The 18,715-nt window shown below is 44.1% G+C and overlaps 1 protein-coding gene across 1 annotated transcript in view; it reads right to left on the bottom strand.

Annotated features, from left to right (window-relative positions):
- The window catches only part of ODAD2 (outer dynein arm docking complex subunit 2), a 1,353,572-nt gene that overhangs the window by 1,231,428 nt on the left and 103,429 nt on the right, over nt 1-18,715 (bottom strand). The window contains exon 2 of the mRNA XM_078663397.1: nt 12,320-12,582. Coding sequence (XP_078519523.1) covers nt 12,320-12,543 — 224 coding nt within the window. The 5' untranslated portion in view covers nt 12,544-12,582. The remainder of the gene's footprint in view (nt 1-12,319; nt 12,583-18,715) is intronic.

Here is an 18,715-nt window from a genome sequence, read left to right as displayed (position 1 = left end):
CAGTGCGTGCGGGGGTGGAGTTGGGTGTGGCACTCTGGTACTTATGACGGCTCCCGGCCATCATAAATCATGGTGGGCGTTTGCTCATGACGGCTGAGAGCCGTCAGAACCCCGCCCACTGATTAATACTCACGCACAGGCGGGGAATTCAACGCGCGTGGGCGGAGCGGCAATGTTCTGACGGCTCCCAGCCGGCATGAGCACACGTCTACTTTGACTCATGACGGATGGGAGCTGTCATGAGCATCGAATGAGTTAAACAAATATTATTAAATAAAAAATAATCAAGAAATGTAATATATTTACATTACTTTCCAACCTGTTGCCCTATAAACCCTCAATCCACTCCAGAACTAAAACCGGATAATTCTAATAAAAATAAAAAAACTACTAAAAATGTAACATATTAAAAATACAAAAATTCTTATCCAAAAAAACATACATCACATACATATAAATATATACTAAAATACATAACATTAATAAAAAAAACAATATTTTTAACAACTATATTTTTGCAAAGATATTAAACACTTGGATATTTTTAAAATCAATATTAATTACCTTAAGTGGATATTCTTGACCACGATATTCTTGCTGGCGGCATTTCTGACCCACAATATTAATGACTCGATATTTGTCAACTCGATATTTTTTAATCAATATTCTGTCTCTGCACCTTGGTGGATACCCAGCAGTAATTTTTGGGGGCTCAAAATCTTAAATGGAACAATCTACTGGGTTAAGATGGGGAAATTCTGAAGAAGATGGCGGAGGAAATTTTGATCTCTTCTAATTTAAAATCCTAGCACTTGAAAACTGTTTTTAATCTGTATTATACTTCAGCTGAAATGCTTAAATGAGGGGCGGGTGGGTGAAATGTGGCAAATGTTTCCACTGCAGGGCTGAACAGGCAGACATTCTCCAAATGATTTTGCCTTTGTTCAATTAAGACAACTGTTGGGGTGAATGGAGGCTTTTTTAACGGAGGTGGCTGGTATAGAATGAATATCATACCTATACCGCTGTTACTGGGCCTAGGGGAAGGGCCGACAACTAGACAGGCCACACAGCAATTTAGATATCTGATATTTATGGCTACTGCGGTTGCCCAACTCTACATAGTGTCCTCCTGGCTACAGAAGGGATGCCCAACATTTGAGATGTGGAGAGGTAGATTTTATGCCATTTTTAATCTTGAGTATAGTCTTATTCTTTTAAAAGGTCACAGAAACTGAGCTTAAGGTTTTGGGGTCCAATGATAGATCACATGAAAGATTAATAAAATGTGTATGCACCTGTTTTTTTTTTTACTGTTTATCTATTTCCTTACAATATGGACTATCTTCTTTATGCACTTTATGAATATGATGAAACTGTGATTTATGGTGTATTTCCTCTGTTGTGGATATCTATTTGCCCGTATGAATTGTAACTGGTTTAACTATGACAGAGATAGACCATTAAAAAAAAGGAAATTGAAAAATAAATGTAATTTCTCTGGGACTGTCATATGCTGTTAACCATATTCTTAAGGCAGGGGTTAATGTACAAAATATGTCTCCATAAGCCTTTGTTGTACAAATGTGTGGAAAAGATGGAAACCTTGAGTCAATTTGATAAATTCCATGGTATGCCAATGTGGGACCAATGAATATTAGTATCATTGTCATGATGATATCAAGTGTATGTTGAGGAAGTTAGGTGCACCAACTTGGTTTGTAACACAGAGTTAGGCAGAGTGTGCATGGGCTGATTTACATACGTTTTTGAGAGAAGCCAACTTAAAGGCATTGAAGTGAAGTCACCAGGAGAACTGTGCTCTTTGGATCCTGCAAATGTTTGCAGGGATGTTAGCCATGGATTTCAAGGTATGTGGTCCTTCATCTGCAACAACACAAATCCACCTCTTGGAGAAAATACTTATTTCATTTGGCAAAAAGAGTACCAAGCAAGAGGTGCTCCTGATATTCATATGCCGTTGCAGGGAAAAGATGCACCTACATTTAGAACAGACACAGATGAGTCTGTAAATTCATTCATAGAACAGTATATTAAATGTAGCATTCTAAAAGACACCGTGGAAAATAGCCTAAAGCAACAAGTACTGCAATTCCAATCACACAGATGTGGAAAGCACTGTCGGCAGAAATACAGAGCAAAATGACACTTTTACAGAAAATGTTTTGGATTTCCAAGGCTTGTTATTTTAAAAGGAAATGTGAACAGTTTTATGGCTGCAGTGAGACATACACTTACTTGTAAATCACCCAAAAAAATCTACAACCTCAGAAGAACAGAGGCTTTAAGATATATCAATGACTGCAAAACTGTAATTTTCAAAATGTGGAATACCAATATGGATATTCGATTTGTAGCAGTCAACTTTATAGCTGATGCTTGTTATGTTACTTCAAACATAAAAAAATCTGAGAAGACAGAGATGAAAGATGTGTGGGAAGACATCTCAGCTGAAAAGTCTTTAACAAAACAATTGTACAGTTTCAGTTTGAAGATGCTGTCACAGAGGGAAATCGGATCCTATGAATATTGCAATTGTCTGAGTTCTGCTAGTTTATATTCTAAGTTGAAAGGAATTATTTTGGGCAAGTCTAGACCTAGTATCAACTCAAATAACAAGTTACTTACCTTCGGTAACGCTTTTTCTGGTGGATACAGTATCTGCCTGTGGATTCCTCACCTTGTGAATATCCCCCTGCGTCAGCAACATTCAGAAAATTATTTTGTAGCACGCCGGCGTGGACGACGTCACAGGAGCACGGCATCGCGCGCAACTCCGACTGACGTCACTGACTCCTTATTAGGCCTACGTTGGCGTGGTGACATCAGTTCTGCCCTTCTTTCCGTGCCTTCGAGGCACCCAGATGGACCAATGATAGTAGGCATATACATATACAATGTACCCAGTACAAAATTTCCAAAAATACACACATAGTGTGAAGATAATGCATGAAAAACACCATATATAACATATAGATATAGATATATATATATATATATATATATATATACAGTGAATCTCCTTCCCAGAAAGAAAGAGCAGAGACCCAAAGGGGAAACAGTTGGAGGCTTTATTTTGCAGTGTGTGGCAGATGCATTTCTAGCCGTAGATAGCCTTCGTCAGCGCCCAAAGCCTCCTCACGAGATGCAGCACTCTGCTGATGGGTCCCGCCCCTTTTGAACCCGTGGTGACAGGTCCGCACCGCCCCTCAGTTCGTTAGCCAGCACACCTGTGTAGTGCCCAGTTGGTGGAGGGAAACTACAAGTCCCAGAGTTCCCAATGTCAGGTTCCTGGAGGTGTTGCTGGGGAGATGAAGCAAATGTATACTCCCTGTACGTGCGTGCAGGAAGCCAAGTGTGCCCTCACAATTAAAAAACCAAAATGTGATGATTATTTAACGAACAGCTTTTCGGTCCACAAAACAGCGCCTCCTCAGCTCCCCTGTACCGCTTCAGCCATGAAGTCCAGGGATTCAAATAGCAGGGACTGCAGTGGCAATGCACGTAGCCCAGCGCAAGGTTGCAATAACCTCACAACTGCCGAATTTCTTCCCGGGCTCCTTGGCGGACGTAGGACCATCCAAACACCTTTGGCAAACGGAGAGAACTGGAACAGTTCGAGCCAGTGAAGTCCAAGCCCAGAGTGAAGCGGGGGTGCTCTGTAGTGCGTCTCTGGCTGACGCATTGATATGTGCAGTGAATCTCCTTCCCAGAAAGAAAGAGCAGAGACCCAAAGGGGAAACAGTTGGAGGCTTTATTTTGCAGTGTGTGGTGGATGCATTTCTGGCCGTAGATAGCCTTCGTCAGCGCCCAAAGCCTCCTCACGAGATGCAGCACTCTGCTGATGGGTCCCGCCCCTTTTGAACCCGTGGTGACAGGTCCGCACCGCCCCTCAGTTCGTTAGCCAGCACACCTGTGTAGTGCCCAGTTGGTGGAGGGAAACTACAAGTCCCAGAGTTCCCAATGTCAGGTTCCTGGAGGTGTTGCTGGGGGGATGAAGCAAATGTATACTCCCTGTACGTGCGTGCGGGAAGCCAAGTGTGCCCTCACAATTAAAAAACCAAAATGTGATGATTATTTAACAAACAGCTTTTCAGTCCACAAAACAGCGCCTCCTCAGCTCCCCTGTACCGCTTCATCCATCACACATCAATGCATTTAAACATTGTCATAAACTCAGATATAGAAGAGTGGACAACGGGGAGGCGGGTGGGCATGTGAGGAATCCACAGGCAGATACTGTATCCACCAGAAAAATCGTTAACGAAGGTAAGTAACTTGTTCTTCTGATGGATACATCTGCCAGTGGATTCCTCACCTTGTGAATAGATTCCCACAGCAGTCCCCACTCCCGGAGGAGGGTGTCCACTCTTCTATACCAGAAAATCTTGAAGGACAGAGCGTGCAAAATGGCCATCCCTCCTCTCCTCGCTATCCAAGCAGTAATGCTTTGCAAAAGTGTGGAGGGAGGCCCATGTCGCTGCTCTACCAATGTCCTCTACAGGTACACCTCTAGACAAAGCAGATGTTGATGACTTTGCTCTAGTAGAATGAGCCCTTATACCCTCTGGAGGTTCCTTACCAGCCAGGGCGTAGCAGATTTTGATGCATAGTATGATCCATCTTGAGAGTGTGCGCTTGTGCACAGCTCTTCCTTTTTTGCAGTCCGCAAATCCAACAAAGAGCTGGTCATCCACTCGATAGTCTTTTGTCCTATCAAGATAAAAGCTAACCGCCCTTTTGGGGTCCAGACAGTGAAGTCACTCCTCCTCCTTGGAAGGGTGAGGGGGAGGATAGAAGGTAGGAAGGGTAATGGCCTGTCCTAGATGGAAGGGAGTTACCACCTTAGGCAGAAAAGCAGCCCTGGTCCTAAGAACCATTCGTTCAGCATGAATGGTCAAGAACAGGGACTTTGAACTAAGAGCTTGAAGCTCACTTACCCTCCTTGCCGAGGTAATTGCGACAAGAAAAACAGTCTTAAAAGACAAAAGTCTCAAAGGACACCTGTGTAGAGGTTCAAACGGAGAACCCATTAAATAAGTAAGAACCAAGTTCAAGTCCCATTGAGGCACAATAAAGGGAGTAGGAAGAAACTTATTTGTTAAACCCTTTAAAAATCTCAATACAACAGGAGATTTAAATAAACATGGTTGATCTGGTAAACGGATAAAAGCCGATAAAGCTGATAGATATCCCTTTACCGTAGCTACAGCAAAACCCTGCTGCGCCAATGAAAGAGCAAATTGAAGTATTTCTGACAAACAAGCTCTCAAAGGATCAACTGAATTCTCCCCACACCAGGATACAAATTTAGACCACCTATAAGAATAGATGGACTTGGTGGAGTCACGCCTGGCCGATAGAATGACATCCACCACATCAGGTGGGATAGAAAAGGAATTCAGGTTGCCCCGTTCAATCTCCAGGCATGAAGGTGTAAGGTCTGGAGGTGGGGTGTAGAACCTGCCCCTGCGAGAGGAGGTCTGCCCTGAGAAGGAGACAGAGCGGAGGGCACGAGGAGAGGTGGAGAAGATCTGTGTACCACACCCTTCTTGGCCAATCCGGGGCGATCAAAATAACTCGGGCCCGGTCTTGATGTATCTTCCTCAGAACCCAAGGAATCAAGGGTATGGGAGGAAATGCGTAAAGGAGTCGTGAGCCCCTACTCAACTGAAACGCATCCCCCAATGCTCCTTGCATCGGATACTGGAGACTGTAGAATGACGGGCAGTGAGCATTCTCGTGAGTGGCAAACAGGTCCACCTGAGGAGATCCCCATGTCCGAAAGACATGACGAACTACCTCTGGATGAAGCCTCCACTCGTGATCGGCTGAGAACTGCCGACTGGGACTGTCTGCACAAACGTTCAGTACTCCTGCCCGATGATTTGCCACATCTGATGTTCCTGAACCCAGGACCAGAGACGCAGAGCCTCTCTGCAGAGACACTGCAACCCCACCCCTCCCTGTTTGTTGATATACCACATCGCGGTGGTGTTGTCCGTGAGGACCAGAGCCGACCGACCGCGAAGGGAAGGGAGGAAGGCCTTGAGTGCCAGACGTATTGCCCACAATTCCAAAAGGTTGATGTGAAGAAACCTTTCTTCTGGAGACCAAAGACCCTTGACCTCCAGATCACCCAGATGAGCACCCCACCCTAGAGTGGATGCATCCGTTATCACTGTGGCCACCGAGGGAGCAGTTTGAAAAGGCTTTCCTTGAAACAGATTGCCTTCCACTCCCCACCAAGACAGATCCGCCGCAACTTCTCTGGAGATCCTCACTGACTCGCCAAGATCCCTTTGGTGTTGTTACCACTGCCTGCGGAGGCACCACTGGAGTGCCCTCATGTGCCAGCGTGCATGGTTGATCAACAGAATGCAAGAAACCATCAGACCGAGCAGACGAAGGACCTTCAGGACTGGAACAACCGCTCCATTGTAAAATAAAGGAACCATTTCCTGTATGTCGTGAATCCTTTGAGGTGGAGGGAATGCACGACATACAGTTGTGTCCAGTACCGCACCTATGAACAGGTTGCGCTGGGAGGGCACCAGGTGAGATTTGGGTACATTTATCGAAAAATCCAACCTGTGCAACAACTAAGTTGTCTCTAGCAGATGATGGAGCACTATCTCTGGAGATTCTGCTTTGATCAGCCAATCATCCAGATAAGGAAATACTGGAATCCCTGACCTTCTGAGATGTGCAGCCACCACAGCCATCACCTTGGTGAGACTCGAGGCACAGTAGAAAGACCAAATGGTAGAACCGCAAACTGGTAGTGTTGCCATCCCACTGTGAAGCGGAGATACTTTCTGTGCGACTTCAGAATGGGTATATGGGAATAAGCATCCTGTAAGTCGATTGACACCATCCACTCTTCTTCCATCAGCGCTTAAAGAACCTGCGCAAGAGTGAGCATCTTGAACTTCTCCTGCTTTAGGTAAAAGTTCAAGATCCTGAGATCCAGGATTGGACGAAGTCTGCCATCCTTCTTGGGAATCAGAAAATACCGGGAGTAGCATCCCTGACCCCTTTCCTGCTCCAGAACCACCTCTATCGCACCCTTTTTGAACAATGTTTATACTTCGTCCTGTAGGAGCAACAGGTGGTCCTCCGAGCAAAAACCTTGGCAAGGAGGGTAATTTGGGGGAAATTCCCGAAAGGGAAGAGCATACCCATTCTCTACGAGATTGAGAACCCAAAGATCTGATGTAACCGATTCCCAATCCCGTAGAAAATATGTAAGCCGACCCCCCACAGGACCCGCATGATCCGGAATGGTGGATCTAGGGCTGCTTTGCTGTTGTAGGCGGGGGTGGGTAGAAGAGGAGGAAGTGGAGGAGGAGGAGGCTTGACGTCCACGAGAACGACCCCTTTGTCTGCCTCTGTAGGACCTGTACAAAGGATTTTGCTGCTGCTGTTGCTGCTGGGTCTGCTTATAGGTAGGGTCTGCTTATAGGTAAGAAAATTTGACCTTCCAAAACCCTTGTATCTTTTGGCAACAGAGCCTCTAGTTTGCAAACACAAAGATCTTGCCATTGCCCTGCTATCCTTAAACCTTTCCAAAGCAGAATCAGCTTTCTTTCCAAAAAGGCCTGTGCCATCAAAAGGCAAATCCATCAGAGCAGCCTGAACATCCGCAGAAAACTCAGAAGTCTTAAGCCAAGGAGCTCTTCTGGTGGCGATCGAAGACCCCATGATCCTAGCCACTGAATCTGCTGTGTCCATACCACTTTGTATGACCTGCCGAGCTGCAGCCTGCGTTTCAGATATCACTACATTAAAGTTCTTTCTATCCTCCTCAGGAAGCTTAGGGTATAGCTCTTTCACTGTATCCATCAAAGCATGGATATATCTGACTAGCAAACAAGTAGCATTTGTCGATTTTAGGGTCATACTGCCTGACGAAAACACTTTTTTCGCATTTTGATCCTGCTTCTTAGAGTCTTTATCTCCAGGAACCTGGGGAAAAGCACCTGCAGATTTTTTCGAGCAAGCAGCCTGAACCACCAAACTCTCTGGCAAAGGATGTGAGGCTAAGAATTCAGGATCTCCAGGCGCCACTCTGTAGCACCTAGCCACTGACTTTGAAACTGCAGGAGCAGTAAGAGGTTTACTCCATACCTCCAATATGGGATCAGTAAGAGCCTCAGTAAATGGAAGAGTGGCTCAACCACAGAGGATGGAGAACTTCAGTAAGAATGTTCGACTTGCACTCCACAGATGGCAAAGTCAAATTTAAGAGTTCTGCAGCCTTCTTAATTACCACATGGTAAGGCGCCACATCCTTAGAAGGAGCATCAGATACCGTGGGCAACCCCTATTCTGGTGAAAATTCTAGACCACTTGCATCATGCAACTCTTCAAAATAATCCTCCTGATCCTGAAGCTCTCCTTCTTCAATTTCAGCTTCTCCATAATTTCTTTCCTCCAAAAGGCGCTGCGCTCTACGCCTCGACCACTTAATTCGAACCAACGTCGTCGGATCCGCCTTCGAATGTGAAGCTGGTACCGGCGTCGAACTTCGATTTGGATCTCGAGGTAGCTCCAGAGCCGGTGAAGCCGTGCACGGAGTCGATGACCTCGGAGGTGCCGATAGAAGCCATGGTGGAGTCGGCATAAACTGCAGGAAAGGAGCCGGAGCATAAGCCTGCGGCACACCCAGATTATAAGCTAATGGACCCTTGGGACCAGCCGGCGCACCAGAGGGGTACATTGCTCTCGCATATACGCCATACATGGCGTTTAGAAAATGCGAAGGGTCCTGACCAGGACCAGGAAATTGAGGGTACGAACCCACCGGCTGCTCCTGAGGAGGCTGCACCGGATTGGACTCCTCCGGTACCTCTTGTTCCTCGGGATGATGTACCGGAGTCGTCGAACCCTGAGGAACTTCTTCTCCTTCATGCTCCGAAGACTGATACGGATCCGGAGATGGATTTGATTCCGGAGCTGGTGTAGGCTCCCGAGATTGTAAAGGCGTGGCCTGACCTTCAGGATTACGAACTGGAGAGGGAGATATGATGCCCTTACGATGTTTTCGTGAAGATGACTTCTTTTTCGAGTCCGACTCCCTGCTGGAATGATGTCTCGAACTGTGCTTCTTTCTCCTATGCTTTTTTTTTGATGAACCAGAAGCATGACCCGAAGCCGACTTCGAAGCTGACCTCGACCGGGACCTTGACTTTGAATTTGACTTCGACCTCGAGCGTCTCAATCTTGACCTTGAAGCTCTCTCGGTATCCTTACCCTTCAATTTGGCAACAAGCAGTTTTGACTCTCGTTCCTGAAGAGCCTTTGGGTTCATTTAAAACAGGATCGACAACCCTTGACGTCGTGATTCAAACCCAGACACCATAGACAGTCACCATGAGGATCGGTAATGGACATCATCCTCCCACATGTATCGCATGGTTTAAATCCTATCTTCCTCGATGACATCTCGACAGAAGACAGCAACACCAAACAGATACAGAAACCAGAAATCCACAAAAGTAACAAAGTTACTATCCGTACAACAGAAGATCCCAAGAAACCGTTAGCGTCGACGACGCGGAAAAAAGGGAACTGATGTCATCACGCCGACGTAGGCCTAATAAGGAGTCAGTGACGTCAGTCGGAGTCGCACGCGATGCCGTGCTCCTGTGACGTCGTCCACGCCGGCGTGCTACAAAAGAATTTTCCGAATGTTGCTGACGCAGGGGGATATTTACAAGGTGAGGAATCCACTGGCAAATGTATCCATCAGAAACCAAATTTTGAATCTTATCCAGAAATTCAATATCTTGCCAAATTTGAGCCTGATACTACAGACGCTGTAAAAACAAACTTGTTTGAAACGTACTATCCAAAAAGGAGTGTACATCTTAAAAATGTTAATCGATAAGAAGTACCCCAGTACTACACTTACAGAAACAATGTGCTAGAAAATGTAGATGATGGTTAATTTGCTGTAGCCAGTTGCAATGAGTGTTTTGTGCGACATAGCAAATACATTCCAATTAACCATAAATAACTGAGTTGGCAGACTGCTGAAAAAAGAGACTTTTATATTTGACACTTTTGCTGCTGTTTAAACCTTAGTGTTGTGAAACAGAATTATTGAGAGAGGTTGGCTGCTATGGAGACTCTTTCAATGCTGCAAAGGATGGCATTGAGTGCTCATTATTTGCAAACTTCTTGAATATGTTGAATGATGAATTTCAACAGAAAAATACAATTGCTGCTGAGGTGGCTAAGGAGAGTCCGCAAACTAGCCAAAGTTAAGCTCCTCAAAGTCAGGACCCACCTGGGCAGTCGATAATTTTGCACCTGAGGGCAACAGATAAAATGGAACACTAGTGTGCCACTCTATTTCTAAATGAAAAGTTACAATCAAAACTGAATTCATTAGAAAAATGTGTTTCACTAACTGCAGGATTGGAGAAATGTTTAAGTCAATGCAAAAACTGTAGGATGATTTTGCGTCAACATTTCAATGCTGAAGAAGGTATGGTTAATGGTGCTGTAGGTAAAGTGTGGACTTTATTAAGTGCGCCTTTTGAGAGATTAGTGATAAAAGCTACACAAAATAATGTATATCCAATTTGTCAAATAGATCTACTGCCGAATTTACAAGTAGCAAGAACTGGCAAGTATGTCATGTTAATGCTACAGAGTAGATGGAAGTATATTAGATACAGAGACTATTAACTTTTAAAGCATTACAAATATCTATTTCTGGTAAAACATAAATTTTATAACAATTTTTTGTTTTCATTCAGGAGTTAGTAATAGATCTGGTCATTACACGGTCTATGTAAAAAGTGGAAGTTGATGGAAAGTATGTTATGATAGCAGCCTTAAATTCAGGCAAAGATTGCCCTGGAAATCACCAAATTCCTACCTTTTGTTTTTGGAAATGAGAAGAGGAACAGTTGTATAAATGGAATAGTCTAGTTATTGCAGATGCATTATCAGGGTTTATGTTATCCCGTGGCCTTCCAAGGGCAATGTCTTTATGGGGTTTTGCCTATGCTAGCATGCCTTATTTATCTAGTATTGCTACTGTAGCACTTCTAATGATGACGTTTTCCTTTTTAGCACATGTATATATACGTCCTTTGTTTCTTTGGATCAGTACTGCAAGTTTAGATAAAATTATCATTTAAAAATTTTTAGTATATGCAATGCATTGTGCTGCTTATTTGCAGTGGCATACTGTACAATTGTGTTTATTTTATACAGTTCATATGATTGTTTATTTTCCCCAGTGTTCAAGGATGTTTGTTTATACGGCACATAATTAATGTTGCATAAGTATAAAGTGTGAGAACAGTAAACAAGGGGAAATAAAATGTTTTTTATTATAACATTGTGCATGGTAAATGTGTAGTAATGTATTGCTATTATAAAGTTAATTTATAGTTTTATATATTGCAATACTAATTCATATTTGTTTGATTTTCTTTTTATACATAGGAATGGCGCCATCTAGTGGAGTAAAGTGGCTTACTAATTAGTTCTTCTAGCGTTGTTCCATTAAATTACATTGTGAGGGGGTTCAGGGACACAATTAAAAAACATAAACCCACTTAAATAGTCAGGCACCCACTGGCAATCCCATACACCCACTCATACACCCACTCACACACCTATACAGACACTCACATCTCACATACCCACACAATCATTCAGAGACCCACTTGCACACCCATGTAGATAATCACAGCTACTCACAAACCCACACGCTCACTTGCACACCCACTAACATCCCCACACGGCACTCACACACCTACACAGTCACTCAGACACCCATTCACATACCCATAAAGCCACTCTCACAACTACTCATGGACCCACTATACACCTAGACATTTGCATTCCCACTAACATACCCAGTCACTCAAACAGGTACTGACACACCCACATTGCCCCTCAGACATCCACTCACATACCCATAAAGCCACTCTCACACCCACCCACAGATCCACACAGCCACTCACATTTCCACTTGCACACCCACACAGACATTTACATCACCACTAACAAACCCATAGAGTCACTCACACAGCTACTGGCACACCCATTTACACATCCACACACCTACTCACATCGATTCATACACCGATACTTAGATGCAAAGAGAAAAACTATGCCAGGCGATAGAGGGAGCACAGCTAGTTTGAACATTTTTGCCATGCCTAAGTCCGGCCCTGGCAAATGCATTTAAAGGAAAAATTCATCACATGTACATCCCGTATGCAAATACCAGATAAGAAAAAGCTCAAATATAACTTTAGGTAGCACTCACCTTGTTTCATAACCTAACCCGAAGACCGAAGGTTCTAACTGTGTTTTCCATTCGAGTGGCTCTTTAAATACGAATGAGGTTTCTTGAACATGTCTTGTACTGAAATTCTCCACGAAAACAATAATGTGAGTTAGAATAGATTCATTAAGAGGGGTAATTTCCAGCCTGCCAGTTCCAGAACCTGCAGAAGTCCATTGAGCTGCTCTTGTCAGTGCCACTCCCATGGTATCAAATTTCAACTAAGTCAAGCTTAGCAGCAAAACCTGTTGAGAGATCGAAAAAGAGTGTACTATATTCGAAATGGTTACATTCTAAACATAAATATGTGCAACAAGTATTGCGTTGCACTTTCAATCTCACATAAGCTTGTTTCCTGTCATAAATTGTTCTGGCCTATAAGAGTGCAAAATTAAGAAAATACACTGCAAAGTTGATCAACTTTGCAACTTACTTAACTTGCAAATGAAACTTACTGCAACAAAGTAGATGGAAAGGGAATGGGGTGTTTTCCCACAAAAGCGTTTTGCAACCTGAGCTCAGGAAATTCCACACAAAGAAAACAGATACAAGGGTAAACAATGGATTAGCAATGTAAATATCATGCCTGCATGTTTTTCTTGTTAGTGATATATTTTAGTACTAGTTACAGGTATGTCTTCACAAACAGTTACACAATTGGAGCAACTCATTCAAACAAGAATTGCCATTTCTCTAAACTACATTAACTATATCACCATTATTGATCTATAAACATTAATTGCCACTAGGTACCATATTTGTATACAAAAGTATATTGCTTTTTACTAATAAATACATTAGAGAAACAAGATGGAAAGATGACTGATCAGTCTCCATTACAAGTAGATAGGGACACATAGTTAGGACAGCCACCTGTATGAGAAGCACACTCTAGAATGAATATTCCACACATCTGTAGGTATGAACATCAATATCAACTACTCTAAACCACAATGGTCATTTAAAGACCCTTTGCTGACACAGCGATCAATCAAGACACTCCAGAGATGACGGTCAATCACTTCTATAGCTAACACAGGGATGGCCCATAATACAGTTAATAGTCAATCAGGTAAGGCAGAAAGATTGCACAAATCTATCTGCCTACGTATAAAGCACCTCCTAAGAGAATCCTTGACCCAATGAACTACATCGTCATGCACATGTATAGGAAGAAAGGAAGGTTGTTTAATCCAAGCATGGAGCCTCATCGTTAGGTAACATCATAGTCACGGACAACAACATAAATAAAGCAATAGGAAGCCAAGACATTGGAAAGCTCTGCACTATAAAATATGTGAACCTGGATCTAAAAGATCACAGCATAATATGTAAATGTAAATAGGAAGTTTAACAGTAGTATCAGAACATGATTCTATTTAAAGTGTATTGAATATTTATTACATCCTCCTAACAGGAATGTCAGAAAAAGAGTGAGTGAGATATTTTCAAAAAGCGGAGGCATGAAACAACACAACTAAGGAAGAAAAGATGAAAAGTCTGTGTGCCATCAACATGCAGAAAATGGGCAGACAATATAGTACTGGTATTACTTAAATGTAACACAAGTGTCCATATAAAGAACTATGCACAATACTTATGGGGGGTCATTAAGATGGCGGGCGGACTTTGTCCACCAGCCATCCTCTCGGGGAATGGGACCGCCCGCCATCGGTGTGGGTGTCCCGTTGGTGGTACTAGGATACGCCCGCCACACTGGCGGGTGCATCCTGCATTCTTGACATTGCGGAGGGGGGTGCTATCAGCACCACCCGCCACAATGCCAAGAAGGCATGTTGTGCAGTTTCATGCACAAAGTGGCATGGACCCGCACGGTGCCTGCCATGTTGGCATGGAAGTACAGGGGGGTACCATAGGTACCCCTTTCTGTGCACCCCTCACCCCCTAGAATCCCAGGGGGCTGCTACGGGCCCCCAATGGCAGATATTGCCTGCCATGTCCCCGCCATAATGCTAATATGGATGGCAGTGTCTCCCCGACACCGCCACCATTTCAGTAGCTTTTCCGCCCGGTCGAGGAGACGAACGGGCGGAAAACCCGCGGATGGTCTTTCCGTCCGCCAGGCTCCCCCCGCGGGGGGAGAATTCAGAGCAGGCGGAGTTTTTTTGTGGGCAGATCTCCACTGCCATACGTGCGGTGGCGATCCACCCGCAATCATAATGGACCCCTAAGCGTTCACAAGATCAGTGTGAGAGCCGAACCCCAATAATCATCTGAACCGTGGAGTAGTGTGGCTCACTGGTTAGAGGCGGCAGGCCTGAGAGCAGAAGTCAGCCTGGGACCAGGGTTCAATTCCCGACGCGGCAGGGTCGTGGACCTTGGTCAGCGGACTCGATAATTCTCGCTTCGGTGCTTACTCTAATCAGGGGTTCCACTCGGCAACTCTGGGCATTTGCTTGCTTAATCTCCACAACGGCCCCACCAATTCCGGGGATGCCTGGCTCCACCTTGGGGACTCCCAGCAAGGGACCATCCCACAGGGAAAGCCAGGACGGCTTCCCCAGAGTTATACAGCGCCGGGACGCCCCGTTGCTGGGGCAGCTGTGCGCTTTACAAGTATACTACATTTACATTTACATTTACATTTACAACCCCAATCTTTAGATATCCCAAAATGTTCTTTAAATAATTTGGCCCCACCATTGCCTGTCAATCTAGCATTAGATACTACATTCCTCATTAGAATAACATAATTTAGCAAGATTTATAAATAAATAAATAAGTATTGGTAGCATAAAGAACTGAGTTCTGGGTCACAAAAGTGGATTTTTAATACAGGAAAAGTTAAATGTGGTACAGATAAAATATGTATGAACAGCCAGAGAGGCTCAAAATACAGGAATTACAATATAAATGTTAAGCCATAGCACACGCCAATCCCTACTTAACAGAAATCAAGTAACTATTGTGTCAGACTCATAATGAAAATAGACACACCCCATAAAGAATCTAAGTCAAATGGACAAAGAAAAATTAAGTCTCCAGGATCAGCAGTTTGAATGACATGCGAAATCCATCAAAATGGCAAAAGGATCCGCCTGAATAAGCTAAGACTAAACTTTGAACCTGACAAAAACTCAACTTGAACAGCTAAAGTCCAAGAACGTTTATACACAAATCACACATTTTAAAAAAAGATTCTTCAAATTTAAACATTTACATAATTAAAAGATATTAGCACTAAACCATTTTTTAAGGTAATAGAAATATTCCATCTTCTCCTTCAGCAACCACCCTCAGTAGATAATCAACACAAAATGAATCTCACACAAAATCTGCATGTCTACATAAACACTTTCAGCAAAAGTGTTTGAAATTGATATTTCGGGTATATAGTGGAAGCTTCATTCACAATACGGTATTTCTAATAGCATTGTACATTACTGTTACATTTATGTCATTCATTTCATGTTCTAAGGCGACAAGGGGAGAGATGACTGCAGTGGGACAAGGATGAGAGGGGGAATGAGCAAGAGCAGGTTGCACACAACATCAGAAATTACATCCGCAGGAAGTCATTTTTGGGTGCAATGCTGATCAATCTTCTGATTGCGAGCGGCGATTCCCGGAGGGAGTGGCCAGTGAGGAACATGGCGGCGGCAGGCTAGCGGCTGCTGCAGAGCTCCCCGCCTGGACACCACAATTCGCCACAATTCGCTAATACGATGATGGATTTCCCCAGTTCAGCGGCTGACTATTGCAGTTTCGAACAGTGAGGACAGATAACGTTTCAGTTTTTTCTTTACCCCGCGGAAAACTGAGCTTGTTCTCCTCTGTGTCTCTCGAAAAAAAAAAAAACGCTCCAGGGCACTAGGACCTTGGATCCGGACCCGGGCCCTGAGGGATGCTGCCACAGCATTACGTTTTACGCGACGTTCGGCTGGGTGCTCGGCTGGAGGCAGGAGGGCAAAGCCGCGCTAGAAGCACAGGGAGCCGCTGCAGTTTCTCGAAGGCTGTTGTGCATCCACCGACCGACGGCTTCAAAAGCACACAAGGGATATTCCACAGCCAAGACCATTGGCAGCGTTCAAGAGGGGCACTCATTCTCCGAGTGAAAGGTCCGGTTTGCTGGGGCCGTTATTCCTCCTCGAGCCCAAGGGAGAGTGAAGCTGCCGGTAAGGGGGTTTCAAGAGGGGGTGCCTGTATGGAGGCAGAAGTTGTGAATGAAGCTGAAAACCGATCTTTTCACACAGACGCTAGTGCGGTAAATCTTACTATAGACAACACAGAGGGAGGTCCCGTGATCGGGTTAAAACAATTAAAGGGGGCAGCATTGGGTGTTGGATCAGTGGGTACTAGAAATCGGTACCAGTTGAGGTCTAAACAGGACCTTAGGAGGCAGGGGATCTGGGACTCAGGAGAAACCTTTGTGAGAGAGGGGCCAACACCGGTATCCCCTTATAAACAAAAGAAGAGGGGGGGCCAAGAGAGGAGGGGCTGTCAAGAGCAATAAACAGCTGTTAGCTGTGAAAAATCAGTCAAGGGGGCAGGAGGAACAACGTTAGATATCAATATAGGGCCTGCTGTTTCAGATGGGATGGTGGAAGTAGGTGAAGGGTCTAACCAACTGGATATTGTGTTTGTCCCCCCCATCTTGACAACTTTACCTTTGAAAAATAGGTATGCAGCATTGGAGCCGATTACAAGTATGGAAGGACCAAAACATGCCTTAACCACTCCCCCAGAACATGATCCTGCATCAAGTATTGTTTCGTCAGATAGGCAAGGATCTCCCCTCCTAAATACAACATTAGACTCAGCAAATTTGGCCCCTGCTCTGTCTATAGTATCACCCACGATTCATACTTTGTCCGATAGTTGGAGTCCTATTATCTCTCAAACTCCCCCTACAGCCCTACTTGATCCTTTTTCTAATCCTCCTCCTCCTCCTTTTACTAGTACTAATAGTACTAATAGTATTGCACATGACTCTATCTTAAACACCAGGGGTAGGCTTGAAGAAGCTGTAGGTGGAGAAGAGAGGGACCGACTTGGCTGCTTATTCCAATCTCTTAGGGAGGATTTGATGGACAAGTTTGCAACTTCTGAGAGCAACCAGAAAGGGTTGTACGATAGATTTGATAATCTGGAGGCCAAAATGGAGGGGCTAGCAGCTCGAACCAGTGTGTTAGAAAGTAAAGTCACCTCACTTTCAGAAACATCGAAGGAGAACTCTAAGGATATTGATGCCCTAAAGGCGCAGAACCGTAAACTTACAATGGACATGGAGAGGTTGGAAATGCAGAGTCGTCGAAACAACTTAAGAATACTTAAGATTCCAGAGGGGGCTGAAGTGGAAGACATTAAGGGGTTCGTGTGCAGGCTATTACGGAAAGACATATGAAAGGATCGACCAGATATAGATTTAGAAGCTGAAATCCAGCGTGTGCACAGAGACCCCTTTAGGCTACATCCGGACCGTAAAGCCCCCCGAAAGATTTTGGTCTATTTCTAGACATACACGGTTAAAGAACTAATCCTTAGTAGGTGTCTCGCAAGATCTTCTCTTCACTATCGTGCCAATCCCTATCAAATCAGATCGGACATAGGGGGGAAAACGGCCCAGAGGCAATGGGAGCTGGGCTCTAGGATGCCTGAACTTCGTCTTTGGGAGCTCAAGTCCAAATGAAATTTCCTGCCCTATTAAAAATAATGTGGAACAATAAGATGCATAACTGTAACTATCCCGAGGAAGTAGATGAACTGCTAGATAAAATGAGAAAATAGCTAAGTGGTATTAACTTGGGCATACAGTTATTAGTTGTGCATAACTAGTTGTATATAATTGGTAAAACAGGGATGAGGAGATTGGTACACTCGTTTTTTCCTTCCTTCTCTTTTACAATATGCAAGGGAGAAAGTAGAAGAGAGAAAAAAAAAAAAAAAGGAAATGTGTGGGGGGGGGGGGAGGAGGGAAAATAAAGGAAAGAAGAAAAGAAATACAAAAAAAGCTGCACACGGGTGGTTTGGGGACATAATAGTTAATGGCTAAATACATAGAGCACGGGAAAGATAAAGCTTTCAGTTAGATGTGGTGTCTTAAAGGCGGGGGGCTCTTTAGGGCGTGGATATGCCGAATAAGAGTGAGGAGGGAGGGGTGGGAGGGGTTTTTGGGGGGAGGGGGTAAAATATTTAAAAATGTCCGCAGATGCCAGAAGTTCTTATTTTGATGGGTTGGAAAACCAATGCAGATCTCAACGAGCTATAGTTACCGGTTTTTGCTATGGCAGTTAGTACTATGATATTATCTTGGAATTTAAATGGGATAGGGAATCGAGAAAACAGCAAAGAGTTTGTGAATTTCTAAAAAATACAGACGCGCATATTTTTCTTTTACAAGAAACCCACCTCGAAGCA

Source organism: Lissotriton helveticus, chromosome 10 (assembly GCF_964261635.1).
Source record: "Lissotriton helveticus chromosome 10, aLisHel1.1, whole genome shotgun sequence".
NCBI classification, from domain to species: domain Eukaryota; kingdom Metazoa; phylum Chordata; class Amphibia; order Caudata; family Salamandridae; genus Lissotriton; species Lissotriton helveticus.
This window is presented reverse-complemented; position numbering and strand designations above follow the sequence as displayed.